The sequence below is a fragment of the Brassica napus genome, chromosome C4 (genome assembly GCF_020379485.1).
Source record: "Brassica napus cultivar Da-Ae chromosome C4, Da-Ae, whole genome shotgun sequence".
Classification (NCBI taxonomy): Eukaryota; Viridiplantae; Streptophyta; class Magnoliopsida; order Brassicales; family Brassicaceae; genus Brassica; species Brassica napus.
Window position 1 is genome coordinate 52,318,579 of NC_063447.1, and position 17,661 is coordinate 52,336,239.

Consider the following 17,661-nt stretch of genomic DNA (forward strand, 5'->3'; position numbering starts at 1 on the left):
CATCCAAAAGTCAGTTTTAAGTGATCTCTCTGGTTTTCAGCGTGGTGAGTTTCCGACGCGGTATCTTGGTCTGCCCCTAAGCCCGAAGAGAATCTCTGCAGCTACGTTGCAGCCGCTCGTTGATCGAATAACCTCAAAACTGCACTCCTGGACAGTAAAGTTTCTATCGTTTGCAGGTAAGGTGACGATGATATACTCTGTTATCTATGGGATGGTCAACTTTTGGAGTTCTGTTTTTGTATTACCGAAATGGTTCTATGCTAAAGTGGACTCACTATGTTCTGGGTTCCTATGGAAGAACAACACAACATCTGCGATTGGGGCCAGAGTCTCTTGGGTTAATATTTGTAAACCAAAATCAGAGGGTGGTCTAGGAATTAGACAGCTTGAGGAATTTGAGATGGTATTTAGACTGAAGAGGGTGTGGCTTTTCTTCTCTGAGTCTGGGTCTCTTTGGATTCCTTGGCTAAGAAATAATAGGTTTGGTGGTCGCTCTTTTTGGCAAATTAATGATGCTCAGAGATTCTCTTCCACTGTTAGAAGTATGATTCAACTGAAGCCGGATCTTCAACGATTTCTCCGCTGCAGCATTGGTGACGGCAAAACAGCAATGTTTTGGTATGACTATTGGACAGAGTTGGGTCCGTTACTCTTATTGTTCGGTTCATCAGGCCCTAGAACTCTAAGGATTCCATTTAATGCTACGGTCTCTCAAGCAGTTAGCAACGGCCACTGGAATCTACCGCCCGCTCGGTCGGATATTGCAGAAGCACTCCATGTTATCCTATCAACCACTAGAGTCCCAACTGATGCGAATGGCAAAGATGCCTACTTGTGGAGAAACCAGTCCGGAGGCTTTGCTGCGTCCTTCTCGTCGCGTGTGACATGGGAGAGGCTTCGCACGCCTAACCCTTCAGTACAGTGGCACTCATTTGTTTGGTTCAAGGAGGAGATTCCTCGCTGTTCTTTCATCTCCTGGACAGCGTTCCTTGGCAGGTTACCGACACGAGACCGCTTGATATCATGGGGACTCTCTGTTCCACCAGGTTGTGTCTTTTGCACTTCAGCAAATGAATCCCATAACCATTTGTTTTTTCAATGTGCTTTTGCTGCTGCTATTTGGCTTCGATATTGTGGCAGGTACATGGCGTCACCTCCAGCTTCATTGGATGCAGTTACGGTGCAGTGTCGCAACCTCCAGGGACCTCAAGCTCGACGTGTGGCGGTTGTTCTGAAGCTCCTCTGTCAAGTCATCGTCCACAACCTGTGGCGTGAACGGAATGCTCGCATCTTCAGGGACGTCAGGATGAATCAAGACGGTTTCTTCAGAGTGGTGGATCGTTCCATGCGTGATCGGCTCCTTTCCCCTTCTCTCATATCTTCCTCATCTCCCTCCTTGTTGGAGTTGTATTTTTGGTTCCTTTCCCCTTATAGTTAATGCAACTTCTCTCTCTCATTCTCCTTGTAATAAGTTGTGTTTCACAACATTGTAAAACCTTTGAAAAGCTGGTATAAATCTTAACATTTAGACCAAAAAAAAAAAAACTTCGCCAAATTTGAATAAATTGACAAAATCAAAAAAAATCAAGAGAAGATAAACAGAACAAATCAACTATGCGGATTAGAGGTGGGCGTTCAGGTACCCTTTCGGGTTCGGATCAGATCTATTCAGGTTTCGGGTTTTCGGGTTTAAAGATTTCAGCCCCATTCGGGTATTTCTAAATTTCGGTTCGGGTTTGGATAACCCATTTAAATTATTTTAAAATTTTTAATATTCATTATATGTTTAAAATTTCTCAAAATCTAAAACAAAATAATATATTACATATAAATTTGTATAATATATGTCAAAACACCTAAAATTAACATATAAATTGGTTTGATTTGAATATTTGGATTAAAAAAGCAATAGATATTTCAAGTATTTTGGTGTTTTGAATATATTTGGGCTATTTTAGACATTTACGTTTGACTATTTATGTATATTTTCAAGTATTTTAGACAACTTAAAAATATCTTATATATTTTGGATGTTGAAGTAATATATTTAGGTATATAAATCTATTTCGGTTACATTTGGTACCCGAGATACTTCGGTTCGGGTCCGGTTCGGTTTTGGTTCATTAGATACCAAAATTTTGAACCCGTTCGGATATTTATTCAATTTCGGTTCGGGTTTGGTACTACTTTTTCGGATCGGGTTCGGTTCAGTTCTTCGGATCTAGGTTTTTTACCCAGCCCTAATGCTGATGTTGGTACTACAGAGGCCTTTTGGTCAATGGCTTGGATCTTTTCATTCTCTTCTTAAAAATACTAATTAGACTACTGACCTAGATAGGTCGGGATACTTTTTTTCATAGTATGAAAATAGGATTTTCAATATTAAATGTAGGATTTTAATTGAAGTTCAGTATTTTGGAAGGATTCTAATATAAACAAAGTACGTATACTAGACCAAACCTTGGATCAAGTAACTAAAACTTAAAGCTGAAGTTAGTACTATACGCCAACTTTTATTTTTGTAAACACCTTTTATTTTTGTAAACACCAAAATAAATTCAAATCCGAATGATAAAATATATGTTACGATTGATTATATTTAGCATGCTAGTTGAGGGATAAGGATTTTGATTTGGAGTAGACGTAAAGTTTTGGATCCTGATTTCGATTTCTGTTAAGAACAAAACTGTCACTTGGTCAGACGATGTAGCTATTCTTTAAGCTTTATTTCAAAAATCAGAACTGTACTATTCGTTGATATTATTGTTCATTTACCTCCAGTCAATAAAAATAATAATTGATTATATTTTTCTTAAAAATTTGGCGAAAACGACTATTAATGTGAAATTTAACTTTTTTTGGTCAAATAATGTGTAATTTAACTAAAATGTTATAGAAACTCATAAACATTTGGTTCAGACAAAAATTTCCCAATCCATTGGATGTTTTTTTTTAATAATATTTGCAGAATCCCGAAGAGTTGAACCAGAGAGCTCACTCCCTAGCTCTCTCTCCAACAACGCATCTCTCTCTTCTCAAGAAGAGATTCTCAGGTGGATCTACTTCTTTCAGATCCAGGTTTGTCTTCTCCTCTTCCTTAGTTCCTCCAAAAAACGGTTTCTCCTTCTTCTGATACTCTTCGCTTAGGTCCTGATAAACTCTCAAAGTTATGAGCTTGAAGATATCTTCGTTATGGTCTCATAACTGCATAAACCTAAAGCAAAGAGAATATTAGGGTTTATGTTACTAAATAAGGAATCACTTGTCACTATGTTCTTTGTTTATGGCAAAAAAAAAAAAAAAACAGAACATGAACTTTAGACTTTAATTAAACGGTACTTTTTCACTTTAGTGCTTTACTGATTCACTCTAAAATCAAGTAAGCACTTTACTTATTGGCCTTCTTTTGTTTTGGTGTCACTGTCTCACTGATTATGAAAATCTTTTAACATTTTCTGATTGTAGGTGCCTAAATGGAAGAGATACAGTCTCAATCAGATCTCTACCGTTCATCTTCATCTTCTGCAAGTAGTCCTACTAATAGAGTCCCATCTAGCCACTTCTTCTACGTAAGAAAACCTGGCTCTCTCACACAACCTATATCCTTTGAAGACTCTCCTGAGTGGGAAGACTCTCCTGCTGATGTAAGAATGGATGAAGAAGCTAATATTGGTGGTGGTGGAGACTCTATTAACGATGCCACAGCTACTCCCATTTCTCCTTCTTTGTCGAAAATCAACAGCGGTTCGATGACTTCTCCTCCAGTGCCTGAAGGAGGAGCGGGAAATGTGGTTAGGAAAATCGCAGGTGCTTCCATTGCTTGGAAAGATTTGACTGTTACTATGAAAGGGAAGAGAAGATATTCTGATAAAGTGCTGAAGAGCTCCAATGGCTATGCGCTTCCCGGCACTATGACAGTTATTATGGGTCCTGCCAAGTCCGGGAAGTCTACTCTATTGAGAGCACTTGCTGGTGATGCCACATAACCATTAGTTTCATTAACGATTCTTATTTATCATGTTTTCATTTTTTACTAATCTCATCTTTTATAGGAAGATTGACTCCTTCAGCTAAAATGTATGGAGATGTGTTTGTGAATGGTTCAAAATCTCATATGCCTTACGGATCCTATGTGAGTCACCTATTGTTTTTCGCACGGTTCTAAAAATCAGTCTAGGAGAGGCTTATCGGTCATATCCGAAATGATTTTTATAAAATCCTATTAAAATCGGTTTAAACCATTCTAAATCGGTTGAAATCATTTTAAATCTATCTAATTTGTTAAATTAAGCAATAATATTAGTATAAATCCACAAATTTGTCTAATTTTTTGTTTTATATATCTAATTTTGGTAATTCATCAAAAATATTTTATAATTAAAGGCCAAAACTTAAAATATCTTGTATAAATTTTATAATATAAATCCTAGAGATTGGTTTTTAGTGTTCTTGATCTTTTCAGTTTGTGAAACTGTGATTTTCTTTTGCAGGGATATGCTGAGAGGAAAACACAACTGATTGGATCTCTTACAGTTCGTGAGTTTCTATACTACTCATCACTTCTTCAGCTTCCAGGTTTCCTCTGTCAGAAAAGAAGCGTTGTGGAAGATGCGATTCAGGCCATGTCTCTGAGTGATTACGCAAACAAATTGATTGGTGGTGGTCACTGTTACATGAAGGGTCTCCGGAGCGGCGAAAGAAGACGTGTCTCTATTGCTCGTGAGCTCGTGATGCGACCTCATATCTTGTTCATCGACGAGCCTCTTTATCATCTTGACAGGTAAAACCATTTCTAGATTTATGTTTAGGTGGTAAAATCTTTGCATTCTTATTAAGCTGGTCCTTTTCTGCTCTTTTTTTTTAATTAGTGTTTCGACTCTGCTTATGATGGTGACACTCAAAAAGCTTGCGAGCATAGGATGCACACTTGTGTTCACGATTTATCAGAGCAGTACAGAAGTGTTTGGTTTGTTTGATAGAATCTGCCTTTTATCAAATGGCAACACACTCTTCTTTGGGGAGACACTAGCTTGCTTACAGGTGAAATATAATTATGTTTTTTTTTTTTCATATCAAAGCTCAAAAAGACCATTGTTGACTTTGTGATGTGGCTTCCTTGTAGCACTTTTCAAATGCTGGATTCCCATGCCCGATTATGCAAAGTCCTTCAGATCATTTTTTGAGGGCTATAAACACAGATTTCGATAGGATTATCGCAATGTGCAAGAACTGGCAGGTACGTACACCAGCTACAGAGAGAATATTAAGGTGTTGTTAGTTTGCTCACCCGGGTGATTCATCTGGGTGAAGATGCAAATTGATGTTCGTTTTGTACATTATAATGTTACATTTAGATGGATCACCAAGCTGAATTTTTAAAAACTCATCTCAAATTCTCACCCAAATGAAGGTGAGTCTTGATAGTGAATCTGGATGCAGATGCATTTAGTTCATTCAAAAATGATAAATGACAAAATAACCTTTTAAAATTAAAATATTATTTTCAAACCAAAAATTCTATTTTTTTTTTTGCATATACATTTTTCCGCCCGAACCGGAAAATTCATTTTCCCGCCAAAACATGAAAACACATTTTCCCGCTAAAACAGGAAAAACGCATTTTCCCGCCAAAACCGGAAAGCACATTTATCCGTCAAAACCAGAAAACGCATTTCCCGCCAAACCAGCAAAAACGCATATTCTCGCGAACCCCGAAAAAATGCATTTTCCCGCCAAAACCGAAAAAAAAAAATAGTTTCCCGTCAAAACCGCAAAAACGCATGTTCCCGCCAGAACCGCAAAAACGCAAAAAAAAATTCGCCAAAAAACGCAAAAATACACTTTTTCCGTCAAAAACGCAAAAAACACATTTTCCACCAAAATCGCAAAAATAAATTTTCCCGCAAATCGCGAAAAAAACTTTTTCCCGTCAAACCCGTTAAAACGCAGTTTTTGGTCAAAAAAACATTTCCGGCCAAAACCGCAAAAACATATTTTCCGCAAAACCCGCAAAACCCGCAAAAACGTATTTTCAGCCAAAACCACAAAAATGCACATTTTCATCAAAACCACATTTTCCTCAAAAACCGCAAAAAAATTTCCGCCAAAACCGTAAAAATGCTATTTTTTCACCCAAACATAAAAAAAAAAAATATTTTAGTCATTTTATTAACAAGTTCATTTGGATGCAAATGCAAGTTAAAAAATGAAAAGCAAACAAACATAGCTGCATTCAGATGATTCATCTGGATGCATAGACGAAATGAAGAAACGAACAACACCCAGATGAATCATCTGGATAAGACATCTAGATGGACCATTTGGATGCATTTTTCAAATGTACAAACAAGCAGGTCTAACTGTATATTTAACGTTCTTTTGAAGTTATAATCATTAAATTTAGAAGTATATTTAAAAAATTTAAATTCTATACCTTAATTTATATATACCTTAATTCTATACCGCTCCATTCGCACATGACGGCTCTTGCATTGTGCAACTTTCTTGTAACATTTTCTTTACTGATATGAGCTTAAATGTAAAACAACAGGACGATAATGGTGACTTTTCAGCAGTAAATATGGATACTGCTGTTGCTATTCGTACCCTCGAGGCTACCTATAAATCATCTGCAGATGCTGCTTCTGTTGAGACTATGATCTTCAAACTCACCGAAAGGGTAAAACAATTGTTTATTTGGTTAATTCTATCGTTAGTATATAATGTCAATACCTAAGTTTTTTTTTTCTTTTTCTTTTGCAGGAGGGATCACAGCTTAAATCCAAGGGAAAAGCTGGTGCTGCTACACGTGTTGCAGTGCTCACTTGGAAATCGCTTTTAGTCATGTCTAGAGAATGGAAATACTATTGGCTCCGTCTTATTCTCTACCTGATTCTTACACTTTTTATTGGAACATTATATTCTGGCTTGGGGCATTCTTTGTCTTCTGTTGCAGTAAGTCTTCTAAAACCATTCTCACAAACATGTCACATTTTGAGTACTAAACAACTCTTTATTTGCAGACAAGAGTTGCTGCTGTGTTTGTTTTTGTCTCCTTTGCCTCACTATTAGGGATTGCTGGAATACCATCGCTCTTAAAAGAAATCAAGGTAACCAATTTGATCACGTCTTCCTTTGAGCTTTGTAAGTTTACTCTTTTTTGTTTGTTTGTTTGTTTGTTTGTTTGATAGATATATAGAAGTGAAGCATCGAACCAGCATTCGGGTGCTTTTGTCTTCATACTAGGGCAGTTTCTTGGAAGCATACCGTTCTTGTTTCTCATCTCCATCTCCTCAAGTCTTGTCTTCTACTTTATGGTCGGATTAAGAGACGATTTCGGTTTGCTGATGTACTTTGTGCTCAACTTCTTCATGTGCCTGTTGGTTAACGAAGGATTGATGCTCTCCATCGCTTGCGTTTGGCGAGATGTTTACTGGAGCACTTTGACTCTCATCTCTGTGCACGTGATCATGATGCTCGCTGCAGGTCACTTCAGAATCCGTAACGCTTTGCCAAAGCCCTTATGGACTTACCCGTTTGCTTACATCTCGTTCCACACTTACTCCATTCAGGTAACGAAAAAATCTTTGCTTCCTTTTGAAGAAAACTCTTAAAACGTTCTTGTTTTGATTGAAGGGTCTTTTGGAGAACGAGTACATTGGGGAAGTGTTTGCTGTTGGAGAAGTGAGGAGTATATCAGGTTACGAGGCGATAGGAGGATATTACCAGATAGCTGCAGACGCGAACTCTAAATGGAGGAACATGCTTGTGTTGTTGGCTATGGCTTTTGGCTACCGTCTTATTGTTTATGTTTTACTGCGTTTTGGCCTAAACAAGAATGTGTCTGGTCGTTTACTGCTTTGTCATAGGAAGAATAACAGTTAGTTATAGGTAGATGGTTGATGATTTTAGATAATATTTTAGTCTTTTTTGGTAGTTTAAAAAAAAATCTGTTAAAGGTTTTGGTTTGAATGGTTTTTTACATTGATCGTATTTGACAAAATAATGTATCATTAGGATAAGAACTGCGCAAAGTGAATTTATATAAAAATTATTTAAGAAATATCGTATGAAAAAGTAAAATTTATATTTTTGATCGAATTAATATTTTTGGTTCTTAAACAATTTTTTTTAAATTTTTTTGTTAATTACATAATTTGTTTATCGATGAGTTAGATCCCATTTTTAAAAATATTTTAGGTCAAAATAATGTATCATATTAAACTTGGAATATGAAAGAAAGGTTTCTTATTCATGTCGTCAGCAGTACATAACATATTCAGCTGAATGCAAAAAAAAGAAGAACTTACCCTCAACATCAGTAACTCTATTTTGGTTTCTATGTTTTCATGTGTGAAAAATGAATTCATGCTTGTGTGTCTAATTTAATTATCTATGACTGAAGATGTTAAAAGAAAAAAAAAAAATCAATACTAATGTTTGATTGTTTAACTAATCCTATGATACCAAAGATTTAGACCAAGTCGAAAAGATAATTAATCAATAAACTTTTATATTTATTCTCACACATCTCCAACGCATTGTCGCATAAATACTTGCATCTAGTTTCTTATAACGATAGTTCCATCTTAGTACCAATTTTTATAATTAAAAAGGTAAAATAAAACAATATTATTCCCGATAACAAAAACGACACAGTCATCTTCTATAACAATATAACAATTCTTTTAGCAATTAAGCTTTTCCATTCGATAACCCAACCTTAGCCACAAGTCCGTCAACAAACAAACCCAAATTCTCCTCGGACGATCCACTGCATTTCAACGCACCTTCCAAACTCATTTTCACCCGTCCGATCGCTCCCCTAACTCCCTCTCTCGATTCCCCACACATCAAACGGCCAATACTCATCTTCACCTCATCCCTCCCAACGAAACCCCGATCCTCGCACAGATTCATCCCAATCTTCCAATCATCAACCACAAGCTTCCGATTCGTAACCTGATCCGTCAACAACGGGAAGCAAAGCAACGGAACCTCACACCATATACTCTCCAAGATCGAGTTCCACCCACAGTGCGTCAAAAACCCTCCGATGCTCGGATGCGAGAGAACCGTCATCTGGCAGCACCAAGGGATCACGATCCCGCGGTCTCCGGCCTCCGATTCGAACCCCTCCGGCAAGGGGTTGGTCTCGTCGGAGCTGACGATATCGGGACGAACCACCCATACGAAGTTGACTTTGCTCAACGAGATCCCGTGAGCGATCTCGACGAGGTCTTTCTTGGTCACGTGCGCGTAGCTGCCGAAAGAGATGTATAATACCGAACCGGCCGGTTTAGCGTTGAGCCACTGCGTGCAATCGGATTCTGACCAGAGGCTGGTGGTGACCGAAGAACCGGTTTTGAGATTGAATGGGATTATCGGTCCGATCGCGTAGAAAGGGATTTTGGAGTTTAGGGCTCGGATGGTTTTGGATTCGAATTGGTGGATCGTGTTGCAGAGGACGAAGTCGACTTTCTTCACGTCTTCGAATGCTTTGAAGATGATTTGGTGGACCACTGATGAGATGTCGGTTTCTTGGAGATATGATGCTGTGTCTTTCGGGTTTATTGCTTCGACCCCGGGGATGTAATCGATTAGATCTCTTCGGGTTTCTGATTGCATTTGAAGAGAAAGTGTTACGATTTACGATTAATCAGAAAATGTAAGGATGCGTTTGATAAATATTTTCATAAAATGTATGGGACCCCACTGGAATTTGAGATCAGTAACAATTTTTTTTTAACAGACCCTAGAGGAAAATGAATTTATGGACCCAAGTTACCCAACAACACCTGACATTATTCACATGCGCCATTATTAGTGACAAAAGTTATCTTAAAGCGCTGCCTTCATTATTTCCCAATTTTATGTCTTTACCTTTACTTTTTTTTTTCTTCCTTTTTGGTCGGCAATTCGTAACGCTTACTTTAAGAAAAAACAAAACTAGTACTAGTAAATAATGTTTCAGTAAGAAACATAAACCATACAAAAATATCTCTATCCCTTAGGTAGGTATCATTTTCAGGCTTATTTAAAATATGGCAAAACGGAGAAACCATAACTATATGATATTTTCCTATTACGTGATTTCAACATGTATTAAAACCCAATTTATAAACAACCTGGAAGTTTGTCATCCATTGTATTTTTATAAATGTAAAAGCAAATTTTGACTGTGTAATGCATATTTCCTGAAAATGCTCACCAGTATTAATGTTTCTCACACAACTAGCATATCATATAAGTGTATATATAAATAACAGAATATTCGGATCTCCTGGATCGGTAAACATGACCTCTTAATTTTTTACTTTCATTTCAAAATAATATAGACGTTGACCAAGACAAAAGTTTACTAGGATGATCTAGCGGTATTATTAATTTTAAATATAAAATTTGAGAATTGAATTAAAATAATTAACTAAACTAAAGAAGTAGATTAAGAGGATAATTAATTTACCTTGAGCACCAAAATGACCATGAATCCGAAGCAGATCCATATGGTAATAGAGAGAAAAAACCAACGCAGCTTCGGTCCAAAACGAGACGCAAACCAAACCGAACTTCCTCGCAACCACCGACGGCCAAACAAAAAATGTGTCTGCGATCATTACATTCACACCTTCTCCGACAAGACTCTCCACGAGCTCCTCCACGTGAGCCGAGAACACGTGCAGCAAAGACGATTGGTACTGGTCATGGTTCAAAGACCGGTTAAACCCGAGAGGAAGTCCGTCGGAAACCGTAGCGTAACGTATGTCAAGACCAGACTCCGATCTAACTCCGGCGAAAATATCCCCGGAGTTGATCTGGTGGTGGTTGTAATGAGTGTTGACGAATGTGACGGTGATCCCCTGCGACGCGAGCTTGATGGCTAAGTGTACGAACGGGTTTACATGTCCTTGGAATGGGTATGGGATCAAGAGAGCATGAAGACGATGATGTTTATGGTGATTGTTAGGGTTTTTAACGTCCGCCATTAAAGTTGGGATCTTGTTTCTTTGGGAGCTTTTGATAATGAGGAGAAGAAACCAAGAACGAGAGAAATTTAAAGGTTATATTTTTTGTTAATTAAAAAAAAAAAAAGGAAGAAGCTGTGATTAAGAAAAAGAAATTAAATGGGGCAAGTTGGGAATAATTGAATGACTTTGCATTGATTCGCGGAAACGTCCATGGAAGTGGATGGTTAGTGGCATTTCTAATTTCTATGCATTTTCTCTTCTTTGGTTTTTAGTATATATAGATACAATTTTGGGATTAATGACTTGTTTTCTTAAAAGATATTTTTGAGCAAATCAAGTAAGATACCATGGCTAAAATCTAGTTCCTAGTAAAGGTAATGACCATAAGATTAGGATTGAAAAGTTTTTAAAGTTGCCGATTCAAAGTGGTTTATTTGTCAAAATATTCTCCTTTTAGCAAACGAGGCAAAAAAAGGCTGATGTACCATTTATATATAAGAAGAAAATATGTTTCGTTTTTGCTTGGCCCATTATATACATCTAAAGTTTATGCAAATCCCCTTGTATTATTTGCCAGCATCTATTATGTTCGAAGAAGATTAAGACGAATATAAATCTATGAGAAAGCTTTCTTAAGTGGTGGTGGAGAGGATATGCATTATAGAACGATGCTCGTGGTCATTGTAAATTTAGGTGTAATTTTTTCTGATGAATCTTTGATAAGAGTTGATCTGAGCAAAAATGAAAGCAATTGGATAATCTTACATGTGGTTTGTTGTTTATAAGATTTAGTGAATTATTGTGGATTGTGGTGCTATAGTATTCTATTTAGAATAGAGTTCATCGAATTTCGTCTTGTTAAGTCTGCTTTGTGTGATATATGTTTTATCTTTAGTATGTTTGAATACCTGGTAATCATTTTCTTGGATCGATATATTAAACCACTTATGAGTGTTATACATGGAGCCACATATGTTAGAATTTAGGAGCAATAAGAATGTAGAACGAAAAGCTAATGAAATTGATGAAGAACACACTAAGCATCATTAGCCCAAAAATCTATTTTGGGTCTCTTCATGATTTTTAAGTATTAAATGTTAACTAAGATACCTAGCTAAGAGACATCAACATTTTTGTGTTCTAATGGGAGTCTCTTATTTAGGAGTTCTTAAAAAAAATTAAACATTGTTTAGTTAAAGATAAAATTGTTTAGAAAAATTGTTTACAAGATAGATTTTGTTTTAGATTAAGATGAATATTTTGAACATGAAAAGGAGAAGGAAGAACAAGGCTTCTTGTGAATACACTTTTATTTATACAAGTTTGGAATACACTTTCATTACAAACAAGAAACACCACGATTCAACTAACATGCATTTATGAAACATTCTTGTATATGTGATTGGGAGCATATCAAAATCAAAGAGAGTCATGTACTCACATACACACCGTCGTGGTTGGTTCTTTTGAGACAACGCATGAGATGGTTCCGGAGATGAGTCGTCCCGCTGTTGCTGGAACCGCTGAGTTTCTTGTTGCACTGAATGCAAACAGCATAGCAGACATCAGCCTTTCTCACCCGTTCAAAGTAGTTCCACACAATAGATGTCAATCTCTTTGATTTCTGCAGGATGATCTCATTTGATTCATCCATCACACCAATAAAACTCTCTCCTGCACCAAAAAAAAATCACTACCCATTAATTAAAACAACAAACTTTAGACTCAAAAACAAAACACTTTATATCGTTTACACGATGACAATGGCATGATAAGAGATACAAAGATCATCCTAAAGAAAATAAACCCAATCATCATCATCATCATCATCATCAGCATTATACAATCATATCAAAACCAAAAAAATCATCATTCACAAAACTCATTGATGAACCAAAAATCACTAGTCATTGATAAAAGCAACAAACTTTAAACTGGAAAACGAACACTTTATCGTTTCTTCACAATTACAATGGCATGATGAGAGCTGCAAAGATCATGATCATAAAGAAACTAGACCCCATCATCATCAGCATTATACAGTTATATCAAATCCAAACACATCATCATCATAACAAAAAGTTACTGCAAAAAGAGATAAAATTATGCCATAATGAGACAATTAGAGCTATAAATTCGGATCATTTACACTAGAGCAAAAAACCCTTTTGAGATTTGCTAACAACACGGAGTTTTTTTTCATATGAAGAGAGTGAGAGACGTAACAGAGGAAAGGTTTGAAATTGTTTACCTTTTTTTTATCAAAGAAAAAGGGCTTTCAGAATCTGTGAAGAGTTCGGAGGATCCGAAGAGTTTGTTTTTAAGGGTTACGGGTGGGAAGAAGCTGGATCGAAGAAACATCAGATCCGATGGGGCGATTCTGCCTGGGTTATAACGAATCGAGCCATCGACAGAGATGAGTGTAGCAGCGACAGAGATGAGTGTAGCAGCGACGGCGATTTGGTGAACCCTGCAAACGGAATCAATCCGTCGAGAGAGAGAGAAAGAGACGCTGAATGTCCAACACGTGTCTAATAAGAGTCGTGTCTTGTGAAGCTTAATTAAGAGACGTTATTTCTCTAAATACATAATTTTTTGTTTTAATCCTAAAAACATTAAAAACCCGCCATAACGAACCGCGTTAATGCTGCTCTAATCAGTTTAGAGAGAATGTGAAGTATTACAGTGAAACAGTAAAGTTTGGGAGCTAAAATATGAAGGTTGAACCAGAGAAAAAGTTAAGGTAGAAAAAATAGGTAAAAAAGTTTTTTCTCTTTAAATTAAACATAAATTGGTGGGAATGCACCTAATCAATAATATAATGTGTCATATACCCTTTGTTTGGAAATCCTTTTTCATCGGACGTTTTTGCCCCTGCCAGATACGCCGATGTGTTGCTGAATGTCTGGGGACTCTCTTAAATCCATTGGTCAATACAAGGGTTCATGTCTTTTCAGATTCTGCGAACGAAAGAGTGTGAGTTTGCTTTTTCTGTTTAATTGGCAACCATCATAAAAGACAAATTTATTCGTATTCTCCCAACTACTGTATTTTCATTCCTCCTTTTATGATCTTATTCTTCTTCTCTCCGCCATAAAAATCCAGAGAATTCGAAGGGGCTTTAGAACCCTAAATCCCTAAAACAGCACTGCACGTTACAGCAAAATCCTTGAGATGGCAGATATGTTTCTTCCACCATTAAAAGAAGAAATTATCCCCACTGGACTTGTGGTAATTGTTGCGTCAGAAAGCGAGGGAGAGACGCCTAATGAAGAGCCGACTTTAGAGGAAGACAATGGGTTAAGATCTGAAAAACCATCGCCAGCGATCAAGTTCTATGTCATCCCTGGTCATGCCAAGACCACAGATTCCGAGTGCCAGGTAGGTTATGTGTTAAATTAATTCCTAGTTGTTACATGACATCTTACACACTATATGTTTCATTAGCACCTAATTGAATATTTAGTTGCTTCTTTGATGTTTTGTTAAATGTTTGTTTGTGGACTGATAAATGGTATACGACAGGGTAAACTATTAGGTAGTGATCACCAAAAATATTATACGTTATAACTTTCCTTAGAAGCAGATGATCGACTTAGTTGCATTTTGAGGTTACATATAATGTTAAATGTTTACTTCTTGTGTTAACTGGTAAATGTTATTGTAGAGGTTACATATAATGGTATTGCATTACTTATCGTCTTGCTGTCTTTTCTAACACACTCTCAACTCCTGAATTTGTAGGTGGCCGTCAATGCTTAAGGGGTTAATTGATTTCATTGAATAATCAAACCATAGCGAAGTGAGTGCGGACCAGACGGTTGATGGCGACGGACGGACTGATGAACCACCTTCGGCAGACAGAAGGGATTGTCCCTCCAACAACACTTATGCCGAAGATGCTGACGGCCACATTAACGAAGTGCTGTGTGACCTTAACGAAGTGCTGCGTGACTTTGCTCATGTCATCACCCTCTAAAATAACAAATAAAATTAAATTGTCACTACATAATATAGTTTTTAACATCCACATACATAAGTAGCTGATACTACTAAACGTAATAACTAAGTCATGTCTTACAACTTGACTTCTTTTTTCTACTTTTATAAAGATGCGATGATATGCTTCTACGAGATATATACATAGGTTATGATCTAGCTGATATTACTAAACATATCAACTAAGTGATGTCTAACAGTATAAATGTATGTACTAGCTAATATTACTAAACATAGCAACTAAGTGATATCTTACCAAGTATCACACAATCCTCAGCCTCACCAATTTTTGGCCTCATGTCAGCCCTACCCAAGTACCCAAGCTTGGATCCACATAACCAGAACCCATCTGCAAATTCAAGAACTGACTTCCACCAGTTACTGGATCTGTGACTTTTTTTTCCCCTTGTTAGTTGAGTCCAAACGCCCTCCAGCAATTCCATTAGTAGCAGCTAAACAGACAGGTAACCGGTAAGCCGTTATTTATCGCATACAACTTCAATTATCACAAGAACTTGTATTTATTTAAAAAACATCCAGCAGCATACTTAAAGCTAATGTGAGACTTTTTTGCCGTGGAGGTTCGTTGGCCACTTCTTCAAAGCCTGATTATCTATCTCTTGTTGGAGTGAAAACATCCATTTCATCAGATGAGTCCCTTTCAGATTGGATAAGAGGCTAGGTAATGTCACTTCTCATGAGACTGAGAGAGTTCCTACTGATTTCTTCCATTTGCTCACAGGTGCAGATGGTCATCAACACCTCCTCGGGCACTTGAATACATCCTCTACCACGCAAATCTGAAAGCAACATCTATAGTTAGTCGTTAACCTTGCATATTACCATAAAAACGGAAAGTTAAAGGCCAAACTTTACCTCTCTAAGGAATTGGTTTTGGAGGAATCACATCTAGTACGAAGCTTTCTTTATCCAAAAGACCATCTTCTGCAGCGCCTCCTACTGTTATCCCTACTCCTCAGAACAACTCCCCCACCAACAGATTTGCAGCAGTCTGCCACACACGCCTTGTACAATCGGCACATCTATTTCAACATAAAGCAGGGGCAGTTTCGTCACTCTCTTACCAAAAGGATACTGCGTTTGTCCTTATCCAAATCCATGGGGTTTTGACTAATTTGGACCTCTAGTGGGTATATTAGACCTAGAGAAAAAGACAAAAATAGCACTAAATCAAGTTTTTGTTTCCAAACTAGCACTCAAGGTCAAAAGTCACAAAAATAACATTTAATGTTTTATCAAAAGAAATAAATAAATGTTTGTATCATTATAGTAAATTAGTGTAGACATTAGGGTTTAGAGTTAAAGGGTGGAGTTTAGGATTTAGGGTTTAGGGTTTAGAGTTTAGAGTTTAGGGTTTAGGGTTTATAGTTAAAGGGTGAGGTTTAGGTTTTAGGGTTTAGAGTTAAAGGGTGGGGTTTAGGATTTAGGGTTTAGAGTTTAGGGTTTAAGGTTTAGGGTTTAGGGTTTAGAGTTTAGGTTTTAGGGTTTAGAGCTGAGAATTGAGATTTTGGGGATAAGATTTCAAATTTTGAAAAGTAAAAAAAATTTAAATTTTTCAAAAGATAAAATGTTATTTTGGTCATTTTAGTTTTTGAGTGCTATTCTGTAATATAAACTTAGAAATGTCCTTAATTTAAATCTATTATAAGAGTTTGTTTATATGCAAACTTAGAAAATAATAAAAAAAATGAAAACGAGATATAAGTAGACCGAAGTGATAGGACATATAATAACAATATGATTCAAATTTGAATCTCCTAACATTCACAACTAAAAATTAAAAAAATATATATTTTATTTTCATAAAAAGTTAATATATAGTAAATAAAAATATATAATTTGAATCTCCTAAAATGGCGGCCACTACATAATCTTAATTTTATTGAAGGCTTGAAACTTACGTGCCATGATCTACAAACTTGAATGCATATAAATATATACGCTTAGAGAAGTAGTCATTTAATTTTCTACTATTGCATCTTTTAACTTTTATTTTTTTTTGGTATAAATGTTAATATCTTATACCAATTTTGTTTTTTGACAGAAAATTGCATCTTTTATTTGTCCGACTAGTAAATATTATAATGCGTAGATGATAAAATATCTTGTAAGATCATGTTAGCTTGTAACCAATAATCATTGCAACGTAAAATCCTTATCTGTCCAGAATTATACAAATATTAATAATCAAAGCATTAGTGAAATAAGGGTTCCGATTAGTAAAATTGTAAATAATATCATCTTCTATTTAGGGCAATTGTCCAAAAGAACACCTTTCAAGTTTATGTCACAAAAATGACACCAAGAAATGAAAGTCACAAAAATGATATTTATTAAACGGCAAAATGTCACTACTACCCTTGTGTTATAAGAATAAAAAAAAACAAACAATTCATTTCCTTCACTCGCGACTCTTCGAACCGTGTCGTCTCCGGCTCGGGAATCTTCAAACCCTCACCGGCACTGTCGTCTCCGGCTCGCGAATCATCGTCTCCGGCTCGGGAATCATCGTCTCCGGCTCGAGAATCATCTTCTCCGGCTCGCTAATCATCTTATTCGGCTCGCTAGTCATCTTCTCCGGCTCGCTAATCATCTTCTCCGGCTATCTAATCATCAGCGTCACACTCTCTACTCTCAAAATCGGACACAAATCACTATGTAACTTTTTAAAATT

At 36.6% G+C, this 17,661-nt stretch overlaps 3 protein-coding genes across 4 annotated transcripts; 1 reads left to right on the forward strand and 2 right to left on the reverse strand.

Annotated features, from left to right (window-relative positions):
* The first annotated feature begins 2,881 nt into the window (after positions 1-2,881).
* Positions 2,882-8,002, forward strand: LOC106423866 (ABC transporter G family member 3). The gene is made up of 11 exons (XM_013864623.3): positions 2,882-3,078; positions 3,466-3,972; positions 4,053-4,132; positions 4,491-4,780; positions 4,869-5,040; positions 5,123-5,236; positions 6,551-6,679; positions 6,763-6,954; positions 7,023-7,109; positions 7,191-7,571; positions 7,636-8,002. The coding sequence occupies exons 2-11, from the start codon at positions 3,474-3,476 to the stop codon at positions 7,882-7,884; spliced, it is 2,193 nt and encodes a 730-aa protein (XP_013720077.2). The 5' UTR covers positions 2,882-3,078; positions 3,466-3,473; the 3' UTR covers positions 7,885-8,002.
* A 612-nt stretch (positions 8,003-8,614) lies between these two features.
* LOC106423932 (UDP-glycosyltransferase 86A2) lies at positions 8,615-11,095 on the reverse strand. Its single transcript, XM_013864674.3, has 2 exons — positions 10,466-11,095; positions 8,615-9,617 (listed from the first exon to the last, which is right to left on the reverse strand). Exons 1-2 carry the CDS (start codon positions 10,983-10,985, stop codon positions 8,695-8,697), a joined length of 1,443 nt encoding a protein of 480 aa, XP_013720128.2. The 5' UTR covers positions 10,986-11,095; the 3' UTR covers positions 8,615-8,694.
* A 3,403-nt stretch (positions 11,096-14,498) lies between these two features.
* On the reverse strand, positions 14,499-16,043 carry LOC106423873. 2 transcript variants are annotated; one of them, XR_007322425.1, is made up of 4 exons: positions 15,843-16,043; positions 15,515-15,766; positions 15,223-15,418; positions 14,499-14,942 (listed from the first exon to the last, which is right to left on the reverse strand). XR_007322425.1 is itself a non-coding variant. In XM_013864631.3 (2 exons), exons 1-2 carry the CDS (start codon positions 15,407-15,409, stop codon positions 14,755-14,757), a joined length of 375 nt encoding a protein of 124 aa, XP_013720085.2. In that variant the 5' UTR covers positions 15,410-15,450; the 3' UTR covers positions 14,499-14,754. The 2 variants fall into 2 exon arrangements, 1 of the variants encoding a protein (XP_013720085.2); XM_013864631.3 differs by lacking the exons at positions 15,515-15,766; positions 15,843-16,043 and having other exon boundaries at positions 15,223-15,450.
* Between the last annotated feature and the right edge of the window lie 1,618 nt (positions 16,044-17,661).